Source organism: Bos indicus, chromosome 6 (genome assembly GCF_029378745.1).
Source record: "Bos indicus isolate NIAB-ARS_2022 breed Sahiwal x Tharparkar chromosome 6, NIAB-ARS_B.indTharparkar_mat_pri_1.0, whole genome shotgun sequence".
NCBI lineage: Eukaryota > Metazoa > Chordata > Mammalia > Artiodactyla > Bovidae > Bos > Bos indicus.
In genome coordinates, this window is record NC_091765.1 from 105,844,818 (window position 1) to 105,871,844 (window position 27,027).

The 27,027-nt window shown below is 45.9% G+C and overlaps 1 protein-coding gene across 4 annotated transcripts in view; it reads right to left on the reverse strand.

Moving 5' to 3' along the window:
- Positions 1–27,027, reverse strand: part of SLC2A9 (solute carrier family 2 member 9) — a 242,496-nt gene that overhangs the window by 191,116 nt on the left and 24,353 nt on the right. For all 4 annotated transcript variants that reach the window (XM_070791806.1, XM_070791804.1, XM_070791803.1 and 1 more), the window contains 2 exons: positions 17,584–17,744; positions 6,312–6,436 (listed from right to left, as the gene is read on the reverse strand). In XM_070791806.1, the coding sequence (XP_070647907.1) occupies positions 6,312–6,436; positions 17,584–17,744 (286 nt within the window). The remainder of the gene's footprint in view (positions 1–6,311; positions 6,437–17,583; positions 17,745–27,027) is intronic.

The window sequence follows — 27,027 nt, forward strand, 5'->3', positions numbered from 1 at the left end:
CAGTCCATAGGATCACAGAAGAGTCCAGCACAACTTAGCGACTAAATAACAACGACAACATCTTGGCTTTAGCACTGAAAGTTCTGCATCCTGGGAAGATTCCGAGTTTTAGACAAACAAGGATGGCTGATTAACCAGGGCCCATGGTGCGGGCACCAAGCACCTCTCACACCTGAGGGGACCCTCTCAACCTCTGACCGCGTCGCCTACCATATTTCCTGCCCCTTGCCCCCAGGTGTTCCAACCATAAGGTTTCAGGGCTCTCCAGGTTCATTCTGATCGTGGGACACCAGGCTTCGCTGCTGTTTCTCCCAAGTGCTCTGTCCTCACAGCTCCATGGGTGGATGCTCTCCTATCCATCCCATCTCAGCTCAGCCTCACTTCCTCCTGTTAATGGGACCTAATGAGACCCAAGGGGGTCCTTTGTAGACGTAGCCAGGTTAAGGTGAGGTCACACTGGATTAGGGTGGGCCTCGACCCAGTGACTGGTGTCCTTACCAGGTGGTAAGACACTTGGAGACACAAAGGGAAGAGGGGCACTTGAAGATGGAGCAGAGACTGGAGTGATGGGTCCACAAGCCAGGGAATGCAACACCAGAAGCCAGGAGAGAACGTGAAATAGACTCCAGCCTCAGAGCCCCTGGAAGGGACCAATTCTGCAGATACCTTGATTTTGGACTCCTGGCCTCTAGAACTCTTTTAAGCCCCCCAGTTTGGTGACTGCAGCCACAGGAGATTGCCACAGCTCCTCACAAGGCCTTCCCTCTGGAAATCAACCCCTCCCCATCACTCTTATGTCCAGTCTTATGTTCCTTGTGGCACCTAGTACTTTATGAAAGTTATCTTGTTCAGTATTTACAGTGGACCCTTGAACAACACGGGCTTGAACCACACAGGTCCACTTAGATTTAAAAAGAAAAAAAACTTGTCTGCTGTGCCAGATCCTAGAGGCAAGCACACAGGATCTTTAGCTGTGGCGTGCAAACTCTTAGTTGCGACTTGTGGATCTAGTTCCCCGACCAGGGATTGAACCCGGGCTCCCTGCATTGCAAGTTTGGAGCCTTAGCCACTGGACCACCACGAAAGTCCCCTGGAAAGTTCTTAATGTAGCAGATGTGGGCTTGCACCTCTGGGAGCATGGGCAGCCCTGGGAAGGCGGTGGAAGGAGCCTGTCCACCACAATCTTCTACAAACACGTTTGCACCCTGATCTCGACTTTACAATCTGCATGGATTCAGCCTCCAATCCATGCTGCACTGTGTTTGTTGCAGTGTCAAAATAGTGTGTTTATTTTTGCTCCAAGCCTTCTGGAAATAGGACACTTTAGGCAGGTGTCCGACATTTTCTGCGATGGTTCCAAATATTGCCTCTGAGAACCCAGTTAGAGCAGCACAACCTCCTGAAAATCCTCTGGGCTTCTCATTTGGCTTTAAATTATTTATTTTGAGCAAGACAGCAACTCATCTCATGACCAGCAATTTTCGTTTCTTTCTGACCCACTGCCTCACCTTAAGTGCCCTCATATTCCAGTCTCTGCTTTGAGAGGGTCTGGTGAGAATAAATGACATGCAGCTTCTACATCTTGGCTCAGCAGCAACAGGCCATGTTCCAGGAGTCAGAAAGAGTGTGTCTCCCCCCATCCACTTCTTGATTTTACATTTTTATACTGCTTTTGGAAAAGTTTACAGGACAAGAAGTCCAAAAGATGTTTGTCTTGAATATGTGGGTTTATAAAAAATGGCATCTCTCTTCAAATCCATCTTATTTTTAATTAAGGAAATTCAGAGACCATCCAGTTATGTGTAATGAGTAAGTGTCAGCTCCCCCAGACTAGCTAGACAGGCGAAGTAGCAGGAAAGAGGCTAAGTGGATAAAATACAAAACTTCCAGGAAGACAGGCTTCAGAGGACTCCATCAGGAAAGGACTTTCAGATGCTCCCATCTCACCACCCTTCCTCCTGAGCAGGCAGAGACTTCAAAACCAGACCATCTGTCCAAATCTTGAATCTGCATCTTATTGTTCATTCATTCAGTCCTGTCTGACTCTGCGACCCCATGGACTGCAACTTGCCAGGCTTTGCTATCCTTCACTGCCCCCTAGAATTTGCTGTAACTCATGTCCGTTGAGTCGGTGATGCCATCCAAGCATCCCATCCTCTGTCACCCCCTTCTTCTGCCTTCAATCTTTCCCAGCCTCAGGGTCTTTTCCAATGAGTTGGCTCTTCCTATCAGGTGGCCAAAGTACTGGAGTTTCAGCTTCAACATCAGTCCTTCCAATGAATGAACACCCAGGACTGACTGATCTCCTTTAGGATGGACTGGTTGGATCTTCTTGTAGTCCAAGGGACTCTCAAGAGTCTTCTCCAGCACCACAGTTCAAAAGCCTCAATTCTTCAGCACTCAGCCTTCTCTATGGTCCAACTCTCACATCCGTACATGACTATCTTGTTAACAGAATAAAAATGATAACAGCAACAATAATGGCAATGATACTATTACTGGTGTGAGGAGGTAACAGGGCCTGGAATGTACTCACTGTGCTCGCACGGCACACCATTAAATTTTACATTCCCTAGCAAGGAAAGTTTAGGGGTACTTTGTCCTTTCGCATATGAGACAAAGAGGCTAAGACAGGAAAGCAGACTGCTGCCATCCATGCTCCCTGTGTCCACATCCTTGGGTGGTTGGACGTTTCTCACCCTGACTCTGCACCTGGCCATAGCACTCACCTCAGCCAGTGGGACTCTAGCAAGCGTGTCCAAGCAGACTTGACAAGTGCTCAAAGACAGGACTTGCCCCTCTTGCTGCCCACTGGAATCCCAAAAATCTCCCTGGAAGAGGCTTCGCCACACTATTTAGGGATGAGAGACCACATGGAGCAGAGACGAGCCAGCCCTTGGGATCCCAGGACCAGCCCACCTGCCATCCACCAAACAAGTGCATGAGGACATCCAAGATCATCCAGCCATGGACCAGCCCGCAGCCAACCTCAGCCATGGGGGAGAGCCCAGCAGGGCCGCCAGATCAGAGCAGCCCCAAGGACCCTCAAACTGTAGGTTCAGCAAAATGCCTATTGCCTTAAACCATTATGGTTCTGCTTTTTTTTTTTTCTTTTATTGCAGAAAAACCTAACTGATACAGACAAGGTGATGAAATTAACCTCGTTAATTCAGAATCCAGGCCATCTTAATTCACAGCCTTCACCCTTGATCACTTTGCTGTCTCACACCTCTGAGCCTCAGGGTCCTCACGTGCAAAATTACAACAAAATAGCCTTTCATTAACTACAGTTGACTTACAATATTGTATTAGTCTCAGGTGCACAAACATGATAGTGATTCAACATGTTTATACATTACAAAATGATCACAGCTAAGTCAGTTTACGATCTGTCATCATACAAAGTTGTTATAATAGCGCTGACTGTACCCTCTATGATGTACAGTCCATCCCGTGACTTTTTATTTTATAACTGGAATTTTGTACCTCTTAATCTGCCTCACCCATTTTGCCCAGTTCCCCCGCCTCCTCCCCTCTGGCAGCCATCCATTTTTCTCTGTATCTGTGAATCTATTTCTGTTTTGTTATGTTTGTTCAGTTGGATACGACTGAAGTGACTTAGCTTGCATGCACAGGTACATTTGTTCATTTCTTCTGTTTGTTAGATTCCAATAAGTGAACACATACAGTATTTGTCTTTCTCTGTCTGACTTACTTCATTTAGCATAATACCCTCTGGCTCACAGGCCATTAAGTACAGTCTACAGGGACTTCCCTGGTGGTACAGTGGATAAGAATCAGCCTACCAACGCAGGGGATGTGGGTTTGATCCCTGGTCTGGGAAGATTTCACATGTGGAGAAAATCTAAAGCCTGTGCGCCAAAACTACTGAAATTATTGAAGCCCTGCACCGCAACAGAGCAGTCCCTGCTCTCCAAAACTAGAGAGAGCCTGCATGCAGCAACAAAGACCCAGCACAACCCAAAATAAATAAATAAATAAGCTTATCATTAAAAAAACAGTCTACCATCCAAATTCATCACAAGGGATGTTAGTTTACCAAATCCTGTTCTTTTCTAATATAAGCATTAATATCCTTACCTTCTCCTCTAACTGCATCCAACAAAGTGTGATATGCTGTATTTTCATGATCATTCCATTAAAAGTATTTTAAGTTTCCCTCATAACTTCCTCTTTGACTCATGTCATATTTAGAGGTGTGCTTTTATTATTTTCCAAATTTAGAGGGGGAGTTTCCTAAATATTGTTTGTGATTTCTTATTTAATTGCATTGTGGTCAGAGAATGGCAACTCACTCCAGTGTTCTTGCCTGGAGAATCCCAGGGACGGGGGAGCCTGGTGGGCTGTTGTCTCTGGGGTCTCACAGAGTTGGACACGACTGAAGCGACTTAAGAGCAGCAGCAGCAGAGAATGGAGTTATATACGATTTCAATCTTTTCAAAGTTATTGAAGCTTGTTTTATGCCCAGCATTTGGTCCATCATGGTGAATAAACCAGGGCTGTTGGAAAAAAAATAACAGCCTCTCAGCGTTAGTAGCAGCACATCAAAGGTGAAGGTGTCCATGAACCTATTAGTCAGTTAGAAAATTCTGCATGAACACTAGCCAGGATTCTCTCCAGTTAACATTCTTTCTATGGGTTTCTCCCTTCTACTTGAATGCCAAGACAGAAGACTGAGACTTTGGATTATTGTACAGTCCTGAATTATTTCCCGCCAGCAGAGCAATGAAGGTAAGTGAAGTCTCTTCCTCCCTGACCTCCTACCAGGCTCCTCACTTTCCTGCTTTATCATTCACGTCACTCATAACGCCTGCTGCCCTCAGCTTATAAGAGGAGGATGAGGAAGGGAATTAGCCCTTAACGAGTTCATACTGGGTTCCAGCTGCATCTGGCAGTTCACCAATCTGTGAAAAGTGAAAGTATCAGTCCCTCAGTTGTGTCTGACTTTTTTGTGACTCCATGGACTGTAGCCCACCAAGTTCCTCTGTCCATGGGATTTTCCAGGCAAGAATACAGGAGTGGGTCACCATTCCCTTCTCCACGGGATCTTCTCGACCCAGGGATCAAACTTGGGTCTCCTGTATTGCAGGCAGATTGTTTACAGTCTGAGCCCCTAGGGAATCCCTGTTTATTTATCTGTCTACCTTTCTATCTATTGGGTTGGCCAAAAAGTTCATCTGGATTTTCCCATAAGGTGGTATGGAAAATCCAAACAAACTTTTTGGCCAACCCTATATCCATCTATCTGCACTCCTCCTGACTAACCAAGCTCCACCACACTGGCCTCCTGCCTCTCCCTTGAACTTGCCAAGCACATTTCTGCTTCAGAGCCACTGCCCTCTCCTCCGCCAGGAACACAGTTCTCCCAATATTCATTTGTCCCTTCCCCTTGGTTTATCCGGTCTCTGCTCATTTATTTCCTTCTCTGAGCAGCCTTCCCTGAATCCTATTTAAAATAGCCTTTGCTATCTTCCTGCTCTGCTTCATTTTCTTCCTAGGGCTTGTCACTATCTGCCTTATATATCTAGTTACATATCTTTCCCCCCACCAGAATGTAAGCTCTGGGGGTAGGGACTGGGGTTTCCTGTTCACCACTGTGTCCGCAGCGTAGAACACCAGGCACAGCATGTGCTCTGAAAACGCTTGGGGCATAAAAGAAAGAATGAATGAGTCAGAGGCCCAGACAGGAAACAACCCTCATAAAAACTCCCTGACATAAAAACCCACAGACCTCTTGGGATGTGGATTTTATGGTGAAGATGACAAACAGAACATACGATGTGCAGAAAACCATCCCTGTCTTTGGTATCGGTTTGGGATCATTCCAGTCAACACTTCTCTATTAGAGGAGCATCGTGGGTAGGTGGTCCATCCCATGGGGCTGCCCCATTCCATGCTGGATTCTTGCATCCTCATGCATGCGTGTGTGCTAAGTTGCTTTAGTCGTGTCCAACTCTTTGCGACCATATGGACTGCAGCCCGCCAGGCTCCTCTGCCCGTGGGCTTCTCCAGGCAAGAATACTGGAGTGGGTTGGCATGTTCTCCTCCAGGGAATCTTCCTGACCCAGGGATCGAACCCAGGTCTCCTGCATCTCCTGCATTGGCAGCTGGGTTCTTTATCACTAGCACCACCTGGGAAGCCCTCTTGCATCCTCGGTTTCTGCCAATTCAGTATCAGCAGGGACCCAGTCATGTGACAACCAGAAAATACCCATCACATTTTGATACACACACACCACCCCACCAAGGAATGTGTTACTGCCTCCTCCTCTGACACTATGCAATCTCACCTCCATCCACACCCATGATGAAACGTCCCACGATGAGCATTTCCAAGGCTCCAGCTGGGAGAGAACAGGCCATCAGCAACGCAGCAAAAATCCCAAACCCATTGTTGACCAGCAAAGTGTTTTTCCTGGAAGAAAAAGAAAAGGTCTGATGAGGTTGCCATTGGCCTGTCCATTCCAGGAGCAAGGTCCAGACTCCTCAATGGACCCACCACCACTTTTGGCCGTGTGACCATGAGCAAAGCATTTCCTTCCTCTGGGCTCATCACTGGGGTTGATTACATCACCTCTGAAAGCATCACCAGCCTGACCCTCTGTGGATTTCCCTGGTGTAGTGTTTTAGTCCATTGGTTCTAAGACCTTTATTTAATATTACAAAGTCAAAAATGTGTCTTATAATCCATAAGTCAAACTAGTACAGCCACTATGGAGAACAGTGTGGAGATTCCTTAAAAAACTGGAAATAGAACTGCCATACGACCCAGCAATCCCACTGCTGGCCATACACACCAAGGAAACCAGAATTGAAAGAGACACATGTACCCCAATGTTCATCGCAGCACTGTTTATAATAGCCAGGACATGGAAGCAACCTAGATGTCCATCAGCAGATGAATGGATAAGAAAGCTGTGGTACATATACACAATGGAGTATTACTCAGCCATTAAAAAGAATACATTTGAATCAGTTCTAATGAGGTGGATGAAACTGGAGCCTATTATACAGAGTGAAGTAAGTCAGAAAGAAAAACACCAATACAGTATACTAATGCATATATATGGAATTTAGAAAGATGGTAACAACAACCCTGTATGCGAGACAGCAAAAGAGACGCAGATGTATAAAACAGTCTTTTGGACTCTGTGGGAGTGGGAGGGGGGGATGATTTGGGAGAATGGCATTAAAACATGTATAATGTCATATAAGAAATGAATCGCCAGTCCAGGTTCGATGCAGGATACAGGAAGCTTGGGGCTGGTGCACTGGGATGACCCAGAGGGATGGTATGGGGACGGAGGTGGGAGGGGTTCAGGATGGGGAACAGGTGTACACCTGTGGCAGATGCATGTTGATGTATGGCAAAACCAATACAATACTATAAAGTAAAAAAAATAATAATAAAAAAAATTTTTTAAATAAAAAAATATATTTCAATAAATAGGACAAGGTAGACCTTACCTTTTAACTAGACTTACATTGTTTTTATTCATAACCTGTTACTTTGCAGATGTATGTTTTTAAAGTGTTAAGTAGATTTAATTTTTTGCAACCTTTGTGTTTTTTCTGGCATCTTCACTATCCCTCTAGGCAATAGCACCATAGCTAAAATTATACAGATATGTGACTTCTTCAAACTTGTTAATACATGTTGAATATTTTGCTGATAAAGCCAATCTTTAATAATATGAAATAGCTAACGCATGTGTACATGCTCAGTCACTTCAGTCATGTCCAACTCTTTGCGACCCTATTGTAGCCCACCAGACTCCTCTGTCCATGGGATTCTCGAAGCAACAATACTGGAGTATGTTGCCATGCCCTTCTCCAGGGGATCTTCCCAATCCAGGGATCAAACCCGCATCATTTATGTCTCTTACATTGGTAGGCAGGTTCTTTACCACTAGTGCCACCTGGGGAGACGGAAATAGCTAATCGTATGTAACTAAAAAATTAAAGTGGAAAATTAAAAAAAAAATCCATGAGTCAGAGGTCAGATAGGAAAATGAAAATCACTGTAGTTAGTTTAACCAATTTAATTGGTTAAATTAGTTAACCAATTTAACATTGGGAATTGGTTAAGCAAGTAGCAGGGCGTGGAGATGTCGAAAGGGGGACCTCTGAAGTGGGTGTGCTATCCTGTGCTGCTGATACCTTAGGGGCTTGGAAGGGAGCCCCCTCAGGGGGCTAAAATCTTCAGAAGTGGTCTCTGATCCAATGGGGTCATTCCATCTCATTAAAAGAAAGTGAAAGTGAAGGTTGCTCAGTCTGGTCCGACTCTTTGCAACCCCATGGACTGTATAGTCCATGGAATTCTCCAGGCCAGAATACTGGAGTGGGTAGCCTTTCCCTTCTCCAGGGGATCTTCCCATCTCAGGAATCGAACCCAGGTCTCCCGCATTGCAGGTGGATTCTTTGCCAACTGAGCTATGACGGAAGCATCTCACTAAAGCCTCAACTCAAATGCAATCTCCTGACACCCTTTGATATGACTGCTTTCCCCAGTTGCACAGCCCATCCTCTCACCCTGTTCTAGCCTCTCCACAGCCCCAGTATTACAGGAAATTATCCTCCTGTTACTTGTTTTATGCTAGCTGTCCATCTTCCTGTACTAGAATGTAAGCACTAGGGGGCAGAGACTTTGTCTTGTCACTGGATCCCCAGCAAGTACACCAGTTCCTGACACAGGCAGGTGACCCATATATATTTGCTGCATAAATGAAGGAATGAATCTAGGAGTCAGGTCACGTGGACCCCGCTTGCCCTACATGGCACAGCTCTGATCTGCCATGAATCTCACTTTAGCTCCCACATCTGTGGGCTGCAGAGCTGCTGTTCTCCTGAACCCACCTCCAGTAATGTTCCTGCTTGGACAGCTCATACTAATTGAACAACTTTGGAAAGATTTCTTACTCTCTCAGTCTTGACTTGATTTACTCCCCTGTAAAATGAATATAATAACATCTATCTTGTAAGGATTCTGTGAGAAAGATTTATGCAAAGTGCCTAGGATGTCACCTGGAACGTATTCAGAGACTCTATAAAGTAAAATAAACAAACAAACCATGATGATAGCTAACATTCAGAGAGTCCTTATGATGTGCCAGGCACTAAGTCCTTTACATTCATTGAAGACCCTGTAAGTTAGGTGATTTGCTACTGTATTTCCCACATGAAGAAACAGATCTAGAAACTAAGATTTGGCCAAGGTCACACAGGGCTTCCCTGATAGCTCAGTTGGTAAAGAATCCACCTACAATGCAGGAGACCCCTGTTTGATTCCTGGGTGGGGAAGATCCTCTGGAGAAGGGAAATGCTACCCACTCCAGTATTCTTGGGCTTCCCTGGTAGCTCAGCTGGTAAAAAATCTGCCTGCAATGTGGGAGACCTGGGTTTGATTGCTGGGTTGGGAAGATCCTCTGGAGAAGGGAACAGCAACCCACTCTAGTATTCTGGCCTGGAGAATTCCATGGACTGTATAGTCCATGGATTCGCAGAGTTGGACATGACTGAGCAACTTTCACTTTCTTTCTTTCTTCAAGGTCACAAGCTATTCAGTGGGATATTTGGCATTCCAGAATCCAGAATACTAAGCTGTTTGCAATAGTGGCTACCACTTATACTCTCATTCACTCATTCTTTCAACAGTTTTTTTTTCATTCAGCTGACATGTATTCACTCAGCACATGTTTGAAGCTGGACTGGGTGCTGAGCATCATTCTGTTTTGGCACACAGCCATGAATGTGGCCAAGTCCCTGCTTTTATGCTTCTCTTAATAAACAAGTAAAATTAAAACATGTGGAGCATATCAGCTGGTGAGAAATGTTGTAGAGAACATGAGAGCGGGGGAGGGGGTGCAATTTTACACAGAGTGGCCAGAGAGGGCCTTGCCAAGAAGCTAACACCTGAGCACAGACTGAAGAAAGTGGGTGATTTGAAGAGCGAGAAGACGAGCTGTATGGACCCTGGGGAACAGCAATCATGGCAGAGAAGAGCCAGATGTAGACTGTTGCAGCAACATGAGTGAGGCCAGTGTGGCTGGAAGCAGAGGAGACCCAGAGAGCAAGTAGTAGAAGGTGAAAGGGGAGGGGACTGGAGCTTGTAAGGGGAGCTTGTAAGGGATCCGCAGGCCACCATGACAACTTGGGTTTCTATTTGAGTAAGAAGCGTAGCCTTTGAAGTTTCAAAGGAGAGGAGAGGCATGGCCTGATTTTAATAAGACCATTCCATCTTCTATTTTGACCATGGGATGCAGGGCTAAGTGTGGGGTCAGGGAGGCCAACAGGGAATATTGCATAGATCAGGCAAGTGCTCACAAGGATTTGGATCAGGATGGTGGAGGGAGTGAGCCATGGCTGGATCTTGGTGTGTTTTGAAGACAGAATTGATGGAATTTGTTGATAGTGATATTGTGATTTATAGTAACAAAAATATGCAGTCTTCATCCTGGTTTCCAGCTCACAGTGCTCAATACCCTTGGAATTTCCCAAGTGATAAGAACCATGGGGGCATCTTTTGTTATAATATTTCGTCACTAGACCTCATTTCCTAAAATCGATTCAGAGCCAGAACAATGAAATCAATGTTGTGTTATTCATAACAAGCCCACAAGTGAGCTGATGTCAGTGAGGTGACTTTTGGAAAAGAACTAAGGATAGGGTGGGTTGGCTGCCAGTGGAGCCAATCATGTGACTAGAATGTTGTAACTTACAATCCCATCCTGACCTCCAGAGAGAGGAGAGGGGCTGGAGATTGAATTCAAACATCCATGGCCAATGACTTAAACAACTATGCCTATGTAATGAAGCTTCCATAAACCCCAAAAGGACAAGGTTTGGGCAGCTTCCAGGTTGATGACCGTGAATAGATTTGGGAAGAGTGGTGCATTCAGAGAGCACGGAAGCTCCACCCATTCCCCATCCTTTGTCCCAGGTGTCTTTTCCATTGGCTGGTCCCAGTTATAGCCTTCCATAATAAATCAGGGATCTACTAAGGAAAATGTTCCTGTAGGTTCTGTGAGCTGCTCTAGCAATTAATAAAACCCTAAGACGGGCATCCTCGGAAGCTCTGATTTATAGCCGGTGATTTTGGAAAGGAAATAAGGATGAGGGGATGGTTGTTGGTGGAGTCAACCATGTGATTAGAAGATTGAAACTTTCAATCCCATCCCGACCTACAGAGAGAGGAGAGGGGCTGGAGCCTGAGTTAGAAGCATAGTTGACAACCATGACCCGCTGTTAGCATCTGGAGTTGGAAGAGCGGAGGGGAAGTCTTGCGAGACTAAACCCTTAACTTGAAAGCCAAGGCAGGGGGTCTTTGGACCCTCCAGTCCAAAGCCAGATGGTCAGAAGCTCAGGTGACAACCTGGGCCTGGGACTGGTGTCTGAACTGGGAGAGGGGCAGTTTGGTGGGACTGAGCCCTCGATATTGTAATCTGATACCATCCCTGGGTAGATAGTGTCAGAACGGAGTTGAATTATAGAACAGACAGCTGGTGTATGGAGAATGTCTTGATGATGTAGGGAATACCCCCACCCTGGCCACAGACATTGGAAACTGGTATTCAGAACCTAAAATATGGATGAGTTGGATAGAAGTGGAGAGAGGGAGAGGAGCCATGGATGCCTCCCAGGGCTTGGGTCTGAGCTCTTGCATTGGATAGAATGGTGCATTTTGTGCTACGCAGGGGATGTTAAAATCACATTCAAGTCTGACTTGAAACATTTACAAATTGGGCTGCACACCCTCTAAGCGAGTTTATCATATTAATGAACTCCTTCCCAAAATAACCCCCAGCATGACAATGTCCCAGCGAGGAGAGAAACCTTATTTGCAGATAATTCACAACGCTGACTCACTAGGGTTCAGAGATGGGGATTTTAATTATTGTTGTTACCATATTTTTCACAGGGATGAACATGCAACAGAACAAGAGGGACCAGCACCATGCTGTTTCTGAGAGCAGAACCCCAGTGCCCTCTGGGACCCCCAACTGCGTACAACTGGTTCCGTACTTTGAGCTTCTCCAGTGATGTAGAATCTTCCCAGAGCAGCCCAAATCATCAGCTCTTGACAGAAAGGGGTAAAGAGGAGTTTGGAGGCCATGTCCTTGAGAAATGGTCAAAGGGACTGGGGACATTCAGCCCAGATAAGAGAGGGTTCAGGGAAAGTGTGAGAGCTGCCTTCCACTATTTCACCTTGATACACAGGACTATGATCAGGAGATACAGGGAGTATGATTTCAGTTTGGATTTGGAAAGTACTTTTCATTAAGCCCTAGTGAAATGGGGGAAATTGTGGAGATCCTGGCTCCTACCACTTACCCTTCCAGCAATTCTTTAGCTGACCAGCCTATAAGCCAAGATGGGATCTAGCTTCTACCATGTCCATCTCTTCCTGCTTATCCAGCTTGAATTCCAGAGTCCATCATTTTAAACATTCATATACCCTCCACTCCTTGATCCACTCACTCTTCTCCTTCATTCTGTGTTTCTGAGATAACTCCAATCCTAGTTAGATCTCAGTCTATCTTGCACATGTATACAAAGTTCATCTTGGCTGGAAAAAAAAATACATTGAATTATGTTGCCTGGTCTCACTTGAAATTCATGACCAACCAACTCAAGTAGTCTTTAAGCCCCTACCAACCATTCTAGATTTTCCTGTTTTGATTAGTCTCCTGGTCTCCTGGGGGACTATTTCAAGCATCTTCTCTCTCTTTTAATCCCCTTGTCCTGTTCCTCAGCTGGTGACCTTGCTTTATAATCTACCAAGAAAGCAGAATCAATCTGAAGAGACGGTCCACATGTTCCTTCCATGTGATTTAACCTACCAGCATCTGTGCCCATAAGCTCTGCCTTCCTTCCTGTTTCTACGGATGAACAGTCTCCACTCTTACCTGAAACCAATCCCTCCAATGACCTACTAGTTCCCCACCCGCTCTAGGACCTGCTCAAGGTTATAGCTTCAGCAACTTTCACCCCTTGCTCCTGACTATCATTTTCCCCTCCTTGCTGGAACATCTCATTAATGTGCTGCTGCAGCTCCCATCTCAAAACAAAACACAAAAAATCCTCCTGATTCTACCTCTTCCTCCATCCACCACACCATTGTCTCTGCTCCCCTTTATATGGTAAAACTCCTCAAAAAGATCCTTCAATAAAAAAATAAATAAATTTTAAAAAGCGGTCTGCACTCATTGTCTCCATTTCTTCTTGTTTCTTTCTCTCTTAAACCCACTCCCATGATTGTCTACTCCTTTGTACCCTTGACATGGCTCTTGCCAAGACAACCAGCCACCTCTGTGCTGCTCAATTCACCAGCCAGGGCTCAGGCTGGTCTTCATTCCTTGGCCGTGTTGGACCTGGTTGGTCACCATCTCCTCTCCCTCACGTTGTAGATCTCATTCAATGGTAAGACTGCTCCTGCCTTGTTGGGTGATCCTTAACATCTTCCCAACCCTCTGAATATTGGAGGGCTCCAGGCTCAGCTCTTGAACCTATTCCTTTGGTCTCTACCTTGTTGTTGTTCTTCAGTGGCTCAGTTGTGTCCCACTCTTTGCGAGTGGGTCACAACTCTTAGGGTCCCACTCTTTGCGAGTGGGTCACAACTCTTTGGGTCCCACTCTTTGTGACCCCATGGACTGCAACACATCATGCTTCCCTGTCCTTCACTGTCTCCTGGAGTTGGCTCAAACTCATGTCCATTGAGTCCATGATGCTATCTAATCATCTCATCCTCTGCCACCTGCTTCTCCTCTTGCCCTCAATCTTTCCCAATGTCAGGGTCTTTTCCAATGAGTCAGCTCTTCTCATCAGGTGGCCAAAGTACTGGAGTTTCAGCTTCAGCATCAGTCCTTCCAAAGAATATTCAGTGTTGATTTCCTTTAGGATTGACTGGTTTGATCTCCTTGCTGTCCAAGGGACTCTTAAGAGTCTTCTCCAACACCACAGTTCAAAAGCATCCATTTTTCGGTGCTCAGCCTTCTTTACGGTCCAGCTCTCACATCCATACATGACTACTGTCTAGCTTTGACTAGAGAGACCTTTGTTGGCAAAGTGATGTCTCTGCTTTTTAATATACTGTCTAGGTTTGTCATAGTTTTTCTTCCAAGGAGCAAGTGTCTTTTAATTTCATGACTGCAGTCACCATCCACAGTGATTTTGAAGCCCAAGAAAATGAAGTCTGGCACAGTTTCCATTTTCTTCCCCATCTATTTGCTGTGAAGTGATGGGACTGGATGCCATGATCTTATGTACCTCCTATGTAACCTTATCTCCTGGCTTCAAGTGCCACCTTTGTACTGAGGACATCTAGATTTACATCTGAGTTCTGGGCACTTCCGAGTGCTAGACTCACAAATCTCATTGTGCACTTGACATCTCCACTGGAAGGGCTAACAGACAATTCACACGTAGTATACCTAGAACTGAGTTTCCATTCTTCCTTTCCCCTGCCAAATCTTGTTTTTGTCAAGGGTTTTCCTACCTCAAAAAGCAACTGCTCAATATTCTGTAATACCCTAAATAGGAAAAGAACTTGAAAAAGAATAGATACGTGTGTAACTGAATCACTTTGCTGTACACCTGAGATTAACACAACATTGTTGATCAGCTATGCTCCAATATAAAATTAATTTAAAAAAAGCAATGCAGTCCTTGCTCCTTGCGATTCTTCAAGACAAAAATGTTAGCATTATTTTTATTTCTCTCTTAGTCCCACATAGTCCATGAGCAGGGCTTGTTTTCTCTATTCCCAAACTATTTCCAGAATGCAAACAATTCTCACTGTTTCTCACCATGTCTCATGACAAACCTGGTGCAAAACGAATCACTTCACCTGGCTTGTGGCAGGATGTTCCTAACCAGCCTCCCTGAATCCACTGATAAGAGCAAGCCTTTCAAAATGTGAGTCAGATCACAAATACTCCAGTAATATCCCATCTTACTCTGAGTCAAAGCTGGAGTCCCAACCCTTCCCCACAGTGTCTTCCGCTTCTGAACCCAGTGACCCCTCCTGCTTCATTTTCTACTCCTGGACTCAGCTCCAGCCATAATGACCTCCTGTCTTATCTTCAAAGGAACCAAGCCCGTTCTTCCCCCGGACCTTTGCACTTCCTGTTCCCTCTGCCTGGAGAGCTGTTACCCCAGGGACTTTGTCAGTTTTGTGCACCACCAAGTGCTTGGCACATAGCAAGCTCTCCATAAATATTTGCAAAATAAATGTATGGGCAAATAAAAAGCATGCAAGCAACAGAAGGATGGGCATTTGGGGGAGTTACGGTAGAAAAAGTTCAAGCATTGAGCACTTTCCCTCCATCCTTTCATAAACCCAACAAAAGTTTATGGCTTGCCTACTGTGTTGGAGCTCCTGTGCCACATGCCGGGGCTCCTATACAGACACGGATCTTACACTGAGGAGCTCGCCTTTCAGGGGAGACAGAAATGAAACTAAATCTTTGTAACCCCAAATGCCAAGTGATATAACAGAGGGAAACACGAAGTCCTATGTAAGCTCAGAGGCCAGCATTGCTTCTGACAGATATGTGATGGGCAGTGGGTGGAGCTAGAGTAAAGGTTTGTTATGACTTTTAACTGTCACTTCCCAGTTCATGCACGTTTAATACCAAGTGGACTATGTCCTTAAAACCAACTGATGATGCGTAAACCACGTGTACTGGAGAAGCTCCATGCTTTGTGTTTGCTGACTCCTTCTGTTTGAGACTTTGGCTTCTAGGAGGTACCAGTCACAGCCCTCAGCTTTGCAACCTGCAGTATCTCTGCACATTGTCAAATGTCTCTAATGGGGTAGAATTGGCTCCTTTTGAAGAGTCTTGACAGTTTGCAAGCTCTCTCAGGGAAGTGAGATTCATGCCTGGGGCCTGTATGAGGACTGTGGGAAGAAGTTTGTGGTGGGGATGTTCAGTAGGAACCATATCTGTCTAAGGGGCTTAGGCCACTTTGCCCCTCTGTGGGCAGAGGCCACCTGTTCATGAAGCCAACATAGCAAGCAAGAGCTGAGAGGAGAGAACACAGATGCATTTTCTTATGACATCATAGGAGCTATTGGATTCAGCTGAATTATATTTCAGCCACATGAGCCAACCAATTCCCTCTAAGGCATAAGCCAGTCTGATATGTGTTCCCGCCATTTAAAAAGTGACTCGGGGAGTCCTGAGTGACAGGTTCAATCCCTGGGTTGGGAAGATCCCCTAGAGAAGGAAAGGCCACCCACTCAGGGATTCTGGCCTGGAGAATTCCATCTGGCTCTTTTGGTGCTTCCCTGGTGGCTCAGACGGCAAAGCGTCTGCCTGCAATTCGGGAGACCTAGGTTCGATCCCTGGGTCAGGAAGATCCCCTGGAGAAGGAAATGACAATCCACTCCAGTACTCTTGTCTGGAAAATTCCATGGACGGAGGAGCCTGGTGGGCTACAGTCCATGGGGTCACAGAGAGTCAGACACAACTGAGTGACTTCACTTTCTTTCTTTCACTTTACTATGTTTGGGTGACCCCCTACTATGTCAAGGTGATGATGAGAAAATAATATGGTAGATAATAATAGCTTCTCTTCATTGAGCTAATGGGCCATTCTCCCCCATTAATTTTCTCTAGCCCTTACAGCAGGGTAGGACTCTTGTCTCTATTCCACAGATGAGAGACCTGAGGGTCAAATGTCAACACAGCCAGGAAGTAGAAGACTCATGATTCAAGTTCACATGTGAATGCTCTAAAGACTCTACTCTCTCCACTAAACACCTCAGCATCCCCCAGGAAGTTGCTATGAGCAAGGACACAGAGCAAATGTTTGGGGGAATTTATGGATAACGCAATCTTACACGAGAGAAGGCTTCACGTAGAAAATAAAAGACTGAAACACAGGGGTAGAGTGGATCTGATTGGAGAGGTTGATGTTGGGGAATTTCAACATGAAATTGATATTCACGGCAGCTGCCTTTGTATTGGGAAGAGTTTGACGTGGCCCAAATGTCTCTCAGTCAGGAGCCAGTAAGGAAATTATCATCCAGTCATACAATGGAAGACTGTTTAAGCAACTGATTTTTAAAAAAAAAAAAAGCTCTGTAGATATCTCTGTGGAACAGTCTCTAAGACACTGTGCTGACTCTTGTCCAATTGCTCCCACACCTAGGTCCCTTTCCACTCTCCCCTCACCTCTCTGAGCCCTGAAGCTGGTCCTCCTGAGCTGCACCAATGAGACGCCTGGGTTTTCAGGCTTCCACTTGGGTTTGACCAATGAGAGGCGCCTATGCAGGCTGGAGGGCCAGCAGAAAGAACAGCCAGAATATTTCTTCCCAGCTCCTCCTTGTTTGGACAGTAGGGTCCTGACAAAGCCTGATGCCTCCACAGCCTCAGCGCCAGCCTGTCAACCCCTCACCCAGGGATTCAATTTTCCTTGGCTTTTCCTTACCCTATTTCTGCTTTGTGTCCTTCTGGCATTATAATCTCTCCAGCTGGACTGAGTGGAATTCTGTTGCCTCCTGCAATCCTGACTCTAATACAGACATAGTATGGCCAATACAGAGGGGCCCCCACTGACCTCCCAAGAAATTTTCCGATCACCTTCACCAGGAACGTCCCCACGAGTCCACCGATGGCGAATATGGACACGGTCACAGACCAGAGCAGGGTCAGAGTGTCCGAGTCTATGGGATGTCCGTGCCTTCTCTCCCACGACTCGTTGTAAAAGGCCTTGATGTACTGAAAACAAACAACAAACCATGTTATTCCTCCCAGCTGCTCGAAGCCCATTGTATATAAACAAAATGACTTTTATGGAACACTGGTTTCATACCAGGCATTTCGCTAAGCTCTGTTTGAGCTGTTTCACTGAATCCTTCTAACAAACCTTGTGGACAGACCTTATTTTCAAATCCTTTGGCAGGTAGGGAAACAGAGGCTCAGAGAGACAAACTGACTTGTTCAGCTGAGTAGCAAACCTGGGAATCAAATTCACATCTGACTGAACCAAGGAGAACCACACAACAGAATCACCTTGAAAATGTGTTTAAAATGTTCATACCTAAATAAGGGAAAATATTTGCCACCTTGGGGTGGGTAAAGATTCAAGACACACACAGAAAAAAACCAGAAAAGAAAAACAAAATGCTCATTTGGATTTCATCAGACTTAAGAGTGTTCTGCTCTTCAGAAGGCATCATGAAAATTGGAAAGACAAACCATCAACTGAGCTAACATATTTGCAACCCATGTAGATACAAAGGATTTGTAGTCACAATATATAAAGAGTTCTAACAAATCAATAAGACAACACAAGTAGAAATGAGTCAAAGATTTGAACAGACTCCAAAACAAATTCAGCTGACCAGGAAGCTAATGACATAATGTTCCACATGTTTATTAACACAGAAATGTAAATTAAACTCACAATGAGGGCTTCTCTGGTGGCTCAGTGGTAAAGAATCCACCTGCCAATTCAAGAGACACAGTTCGATCCCTGGTGCAGGAGGATGCCACATGCCATGGAGCAACTAAGCCTACACACCACAACTATTGAGCCTGTAGAGCCCACATGCCACAGCCTGTGTGCCCTAGAGTTTGTGCTGGGCAATAAGAGAAGCCACTGCAGTGAGATGCCAGCCCATAACAATGAAGAGTTGCTCTAGCTCACCGCAACCCAAAGAAAAGCCTGCTGGGTAATGAAGACTCAGCACAGCCAAAAATAAACTTTAAAAATTATTTAAATAAACCACAATAAGATGCCCACTTCATGCTCACTAGACCCTGCCCCACCCCAACACACAACACTGCTGTCGATTCTGATTCAGTGGGTTTGGGATGGGACTGAGTGATTCTGACATACACTAAAGACTGAGGTCATGAACTGTGCTCCCCATGAGAGTTCCATCTCCAAGAAGCTCATAGTTCCCCATAGGTACCCCATAAAGGCCCAGAGACCTCTCCAATAACAGCCAGTGTTATAGAATGGCAGAAAAAGCATAGGGTCTGGTTACACAGACCTGGGCTTGAATCCCAGCATGATGATTTGCTAATGATTTAAACCAGCTAAACCTGGGTTTCTTCATCTGCAAGATGGGAGTGATAACACTGATTGTCTCGGGCTGTCATGAAATTACCCAAGAACTTGAAGCAGCAGCACCCAGTACCTGTATGGAGATCACCCAATCCCCAGGGAGATTAAAGATGAACAGGTCTGGTAAGGGTTCAGTAGTGACTAGCTGCGTGTACTCTGGTACACTGACGGTGGGAATTTAATTTGTACAGTCACCTTGGAAAACAGTTTAGCTTTACCTAGTCAAGTTGAAGATCCTAACCTAGAACCCAGCAAATCCATTTCTAGAAAATTCCTCTTACTTACCAAAGAGGATATTGGAGGTGGGGAGAGATAAATTAGGAGTTTGGAATTAACACATACATACCACCACACATAAAACAGATAAACAACAAGAACCTGCTGTAGAGCACAGGGAACTATTTTCAGTATCTTGTAATAACCTATAATGGAAAAGAATCTGAAAAAGAACATATATCTTCTCCCTGCAGAGATTCTGAGCCTGGCTTGCCAGCCCTCCCAGCCATCTTGGGAGCTGCTCACTATTTTTTTCAACGCCTTCTTTTTTAGCTTCAATCAGACAAACTTGCTGTTGTGTCTAACTCTTGAAACTCTACCAAAACACATAAGTAATTCCATTTCATACTCACGAGAACCCTGGCGGTTGACACCCCCGTTTACAGAGGAGGGAGCCAAGAGTAAGGTATTTATCCACATGGCTAGTAAGTGGTGGAGAATGATTTTTGCCAAGTCTGCCTGGCTTCAGAGCCTGCATACAACCACCCACCAGTGACTGCATGCATGATGAAGGTATGAGAGTGAAGCAGCTAAATCCAACAGGACATGTATTTATTTATTTTAAAACCATCATCACACCATTTTTGTTAAATATGAGACATCTTTATTATTGTTTATTTTTGGCTGTGCTGGGTCTTCATTGCTGCGTGGGCTTTTCTCTAGTTCTGGTGAACGGGGGCTACTCTCGAGTTGCGGTGCCTGAGTTTCTCATTGCCATGGCTTCTGTTGTTGGGCAGCCTGGGCACATGGGCTCCTGTAGATGTGACACATGGGCTCAGTAGTTGCGGCTCCCAGGCTCTAGAGCACAGGCTCAATAGTTGTGGCTTGCGGGCTTAGTTGCTCGGTGGCATGTGGGATCTTCCTGGACTAGGGATTGAACCCATGTCTCCTGCATTGGCAGGTGGATTCTTTACCACTGAGCCACCAGGGAAGCCCAGGATATTTACAGGTTTAAAGATCAGTCCTGATTGGGTCCTTGTTAAGTTGCCATGTCAGGGCCCCAAAGAGTGTAAGGAGGACACCCCTCAGGAAGCCAAGTATAGAGCGAGAAACAGCATGGTTAGCACTAATCCAGAGGGATGGAGTGGCCGCAGGAAGGCAGTTGGGCTTCCCTCATACCTCAGTTGGTAAAGAATCTTCCTGCAATGCAGGAGACTCCTGTTCAATTCTTGGGTAGGGAAGATCTGCTAGAGAAGGGATAGGCTACCCACTCCAGTATTCTTGGGCTTTCTTTGTGGTTCAACTGATAAAGAATCTGCCTGCAATGTGGGGGACCTGGGTTCGGTCCCTGGGTTGGGAAGATCCCCTGGAGAAGGGAAAGGCTACCCACTTCAGTATTCTTGCCTAGAGATTCCATGGACTGTATAGTCCATGGGATCACAAAGAGCTGGACACGACTGAGTGACTTCCCTTTCTTTCACTTTCACAAGATGCTCCCAGGACTACCAACAGAGTCCAGAGCCTCCAGAGAAGCTGAAGTGAGTGCCCAGGACTTCCCAGGCCTCTGGCACGATAATCAGGAGAACTTCCAGCGTTGAAGGTCATTCTTGGATGTGACTTGGTCCCTACCGAAGTCCTGCACAGATTCCAGCAGCTGCGCTGGGAAGAGTCTTGCTGATGACTGCTCTCAATAGCCTTGTCTTCCCACGCCTGCAGCAATGACCAGCGTCCTGAGTTTACACACAGAAACTAAAAGGATGCTGTTTGGGAGGAAATGTTCTCTTTTCCTTTCCAAGCACTCAGGAGCCTGGTCGGGGAAGAGGCGGCTTTCACATCTCTCACTGCTAGGCGCTGCTTTGGGAGTCTCTGCAGACGCTTCTTATTTCAATTTGGGGAAACTGGAGAATGGATGCATCTGCAGAGGGCTGGAGAAGCCTGGCAGAGTTGCCCTCTGTGGAAACACATCTCTGACAGTCCCTGAAAGTTGGTTTCAAAGCGACGCCTTTAGCAATTAAACACTTGTCTTTGGGTGTGAATTCAGCCAAAACCAAGATGAAAGGTAGCCCCAAAGCACATGTGAGAGCAGAAGCCAGGTGATGAGGCTTGTTGAGCTAATTCCCTGCATGACTCATTCATTGGGCTGAAGATTCATGGAATATGTTGGCACGGACTGGTAGTGCCCAGTACAGAGCAGGTGCTGAGATGAGTGTGTGTGTTTTAAACTGAGTTTCTGCTATGGGCCGGGCATCATACAATAATAAAAATAGTAAATATCACATTTATTACATTAATAATAAAAATAGTAAATATCACATTTTATTAAATATAATAAATATTAAAAACAATAAAAATCACATTCTCCACATGCCATGCACTAGTCTAAAAACTGGAAACACATGAACCCATCCCCTCGGCAACCCTCTGAGACAGGTCCTGTGTTCTGACTTGTCTCCTGGGCAGATGAACTTGAGGTACAGCCATGGGCCTTTCCCAAGGTCCCATTATGGTCAGGACTCAAATCTAGGCAGCAGGACGCCAGAGCCCACCTCTTAACCACGACTCTATCCCTATTCTTAGTCTGGAAAACACAAAGATGATCACATCAATACCCCCAGGTCCATGTGGAAAGACTGAACTGGGGGGAGGTGAGGATGTGGCATCAACACTGGCTGACTGCTAAGTGTGTTTTAGTCTGTATACCTCCTCCTTGGCTCACCTGGGGCCATTCTGTGATATTTCATCAGAGCCAAAAGCTTTGGAGTGAAGCGATGCTTCTGAAAGCTGCTCTGAATCCACTGGGACTGCAGAGCCTGCCCGAGCTCACAGCATCTACCCTCTTCCTATTCCTGCCTACACTGCCACGTCACATGCCTCAGTCCCTTGAATCTGGGTGGCGGGGGTGGTGTGGTGGGGGTAGGGGTTCATAGGACCATTTGTCACCAAAGATGTGTAAAGAGATGTTAAGAGTTCCTGGACCTTCTCACTCACTTCCTTTTCCTGCAGGCTGGACAGTCACAGAGGACCCCCTGCAGAGGCCTCTGAACCTCTCAGGGATGAAGGAGCCCCTCAGTAGAATGAGCCTGGGCCCCAGGGTGTCTGCAGGGAGCAGAGCACCCCTGCTCACCTGCTTGGGTGGCAACAGGGCTGGGAAATTAACTCTCATTGTGTTCAGCCACCAAGATTTAGGGGTTGTGTGTTACGGCAACTGATTTACCTGAGCACAATCAACCCGACAGGCCCAGGCCATGACAATGACCATGATATGAGGCTTTGAGAAAGAGAATGTTCAGTTCAGTTCAGTCACTCAGTCCTGTCTGACTCTTTGTGACCCCATGGACTGCAGCACGCCAGGCTTCCCTGTCCATCACCAACTCCCAGAGCTTTCTCAAACTCACGTCCATCAAGTCGGTGATGCCACCAGCCATCTCATCCTCTATCGTCCCCTTCTCCTCCTGCCCCCAATCCCTCCCAGCATCAGAGTCTTTTCCAATGAGTCAGCTCTTCACATGAGGTGGCCAAAGTACTGGAGTTTCAGCCTCAGCATCAGTCCTTCCAATGAACACCCAGGACTGATCTCCTTTAGGATGGACTGATTGGATCTCCTTGTAGTCCATGGGACTCTCAAGAGTCTTCTCCAACACCACAGTTCAAAAGCATCAATTCTTTGGTGCTCAGCTTTCTTTATAGTCCAACTCTCACATCCATACATGACTACTGGAAAAACTATAGCTTTGAAAAACTATAGGACTTCTGTTGGCAAAGTAATGTCTGTGCTTTTTTAATGTCTGTGCTGTCTAGGTTGATCATAGCTTTTCTTCCAAGAAGCAAGAATCTTTTAATTTTATGGCTGCAGTCACCATCTGCAGTGATTTTGGAGCCCAAGAAAATAAAGTCTGTCACTGTTTCCATTGTTTCCCCATCTATTTGCCATGATGTAATGGGACCGCATGCTATGATCTTAGTTTTCTGAATGTTGAGTTGTAAGCCAGCTTTTTCACTCTCCTCTTTCACTTTCCTCAAGAGGTTCTTTGGTTCTTCATTTTCTGCCATAAAGGTGGTGTCATCTGCATATCTGAGGTTATTAATATTTCTCCTGGCAATCTTGATTCCAGCTTGTGCTTCATCCAGCCCAGAATTTCACATGATGTACTCTGCACATAAATAAGCAGGGTTACAATATACAGCCTTGATGTACTCCTTTCCCGATTTGGAACCAGTCTGTTGCTCCATGTCCAGTTCTAACTGTTGCTTCTTGACCTGCACACAGATTTCTCAGGAGGCAGGTCAGATGGTCTGGTATTCCCATCTCTTTCAGAATTTTCTTAAAATTTTTATTAAAATAGTTTGTTGTGATCCACACAGTCAAGGGCTTTGGCATAGTCAATAAAGTGGAAGTAGATGTTTTTCTGGAACTCCTGTGCTTTTTCAATGATCCAGTGGATGTTGGCAATTTGATCTTCAGTTTCTCTAGCTTTTCTAAATCCAGCTTGAACATCTGGAAGTTTACGGTTCATGTAATGCTGAAGCCAGGCTTGGAGAATTTTGATCATTACTTTGCTAGCCTGTGAGATGAGTGTAATTGTGTGGTAGTTTGAGCATTCTTTGGCATTGCCTTTCTTTGGGATTGGAATGAAAATTGACCTTTTCCAGTCCTGTGGCTACTGCTGAGTTTTCCAAATTTGCTGGCATATTGAGTGCAGCACTTTCACAGCATCATCTTTTAGGATTTGAAATAGCTCAACTGGAATTCCATCACCTCCACTAGCTTTGTTCATAGTGATGCTTCCTAAGACCCACTTGACTTCGCATTCCAGGATGTCTGGCTCTAGGTGAGTGATCACACCATCATAGTTATCTCGGTCATGAAGATCATTTTTGTATAGGTTTTCTGTGTATTCTTGCCACCTCTTCTTAATAATTTTGTTGTGATAAAATGTGGTCCACTGGAAAAGGGAATGGAAAACCACTTCAGCATTCTTGCCTTGAGAATCCCATGAACAGTATGAAGAAAGAAAGAAAAGGAAAATTTAGGCAAAATCATGAAGGGTGGCTAGGTGTGGCAATATGGGCCTTTGACTAGAGATTTCCTTTTATGTTTTGGGGAACTCGTAAGACTCTATTTGAAAGAAGTAATCTGCAAGAAAATATAGTTTTAAGATTGCCATATTAGCTAATCTCTAGGCTCATTTCAGGCCATCTCATTCACTGAGTCCACCTTTTACTTTTCCATTGGACCTACTTCCGACAAACCCATTCTTGTGTCTTTTATTAGGACATTCTTCCCTGATGGCTCAGACAGTAAAGAACCTGCCTGCCAATGCAGGAGATCCCTGGGTTGGGAAGATCCCCTGGAGAAGGAAATGGCAACCCACTCCAGTGTTCCTGCCTGGAGAGCACTGTGGACAGAAGAGCCTTGTGGGCTAAGGTGCATGGGGTCCCAAAGAGTCGGACGCATCTGAGCGACTAATGCTTTTTCGCTTTTCTACTTCCTCCTATTAGGGACCCAGGTTCCCACCCTATCTTCTAGAGACAAGTTCTGCAGTCCCTGCCTTTGAGGGGCTCAAGATCTATTGTGAACATAAGAGCCAAATAAGCAAGCACATACAACATGGAGTGGAAAGACCTGCGGTATCAGGAAGCTGAAAAGGGCTACAGCCACTCAGCCAGGTCCTTCAGATCAGGGACACGAAGAACGAAGAGTAGGGGCTGGGGTTAGATGACTGTAGATGGCAGTTCTCAAAGGTGGAGAAGCTGATGGCCTAGGTGATGATATAGAGACATTGTAAATGAGTCAGTGGAGTGTGAAGGTGGCCCGGCAGCTGGGGACAGGTTGGAGAACTATGCAGACGTGGTCAGAAGTTGACTGCCAGCCCAAGGGGTCCACACTTCATCCTGTGGGTGTTGAAGAGCAGTTGAAGGATTTGAACTTGGAACTGAGATCCTCACTTGTGTTGCAGAACATTCATTGTAGGCGTGGTGTGGGACTCAGAAAGTTTATCCTGGAGACGGCTGGACCAGTCAGGAGGCTCCTGAACTGTTAAGAGATGATGAGTCTAATAGAAACAGTTTATAAACTCACCAAGGAATATTTATATCATGACCAGCACTAACTAGAGCCCAAACTGCAAAGAAATAAATAGAGGTCACAGGGTTAAAGGAACAGAGACTCAACAAAGAGCTGAGAAGTCATGGGTTTGGACTCACTTGTATTGTTCAGTCCTCTGAGGGCCGGGTTCTCAGTGGTTAAAGGCCCTGGAATCCATTTCATCCAGCTCTCAGCTTGGCCACTTTTCTGCTGGGTGATCTTGAGCAAGTCGCTCAACCTCTCTGTGCCTTTGGCCCCTCATCTATGAAATCATTTTCCTCCCTAAAGAGTTACCATGAGGATTTAAAATGTGAAGATGAACATAAAGGACAGTGCTGGATCCACAAGAATTCCAAAAAAAAAAAAAAACACACACAAACAGAAGCTGGGGTGACTGGTGGGGGTGGGGGGTTTTGACATCATTGTTTCTGCCTTGTGAAAGAAGGGTTCTAGACTTGTTTACTTCTCAGGTCTACGAAGCCATGAATAACTTACCACTATCTCCCCAGCCAGCAACACAGGGGCCAAGCTTTGGCGACTAACTGAACCGTGCAATGCCCAGCCGCAGGGACTGCCATAGAAGAGCTCCAAAGGACGACAGGAAATTGCCAGACAATGGGAGGCAAATTACCTTGTAGCCTGTTTTACGATATTAATGTTCCTGCCTGATTCATAGAGGTTGTCATTAATCCATGTCAAATTTTTCTCAGGAGGGCTGTAACAATGCTCATACATAGATGGGTGGATGGGCCAGAGTACACACACCGTTGCATCACAGAGCAATTCATGCTAGTTAACTCCTTAGGGATTTGCAGAGACAGCCCCACACTACTGAACACGCCGGCACCGGGAGGAAAACATTACAGAAGTCTTTACAGACCAGGCTCTTGGAAGGGAAGCCCACACAAGACAAAATTATGTCAGCTCAGCGGCGCCACCTAGTGTCCCCTAAATAGCAGAACCAAGACAGGGCGCTGCTGCTGCTGCTGCTAAATCACTTCAGTCGTGCCTGACTCTGTGCCACCCCATGGACAGCAGCCCACCAGGCTCCTCCATCCCTGGGATTCTCCAGGCAAGAATACTGGAGTGGGCTGCCATCTCCTTCTCCAAAGACAGGGTGTGTTCAGCTGCTAATCTGTGCGGAATTCTTTGTGACCCCATGGACTATAGCCCACCAGGCTCCTCTGTCAATGGGATTTTTCCAGGCAAGAATACCGGAGTGGGTTGCCACTTCCTTCTCCAGGGGGAGATCTTCCCAACCCAGGGGTTGAACTCTGGTCTCCTGTGTCTCCTGCATTGGCAGGTGGATATTTTCTGCCACCTGTGCAGAAAAAGTGAACATGTCTGGCCTGAGACTTCTAGCCTCTGAAAGGCTTGCTTGCTAGGTGAGTCCTGGGCTGGCCTTGGGGAACTTGGATTTGGGGAGGGAACACACCATTCCCAGGAGTGAGAAGAAGGGCTCCTGGGACTTAGAGTGTGCCAACAGTGTGGTCTGTGCTTCTTTTCCGGGAGTCAGGAATTGTGTACGTGTCTCAAGGAGGTGACTCTGTGACTGACCCCTGATAAACGCCCTGAATCCTGAGTCTCTGATGAGCTTCCCTGAAGGAAGACTGCTCACAGAGGTGTCA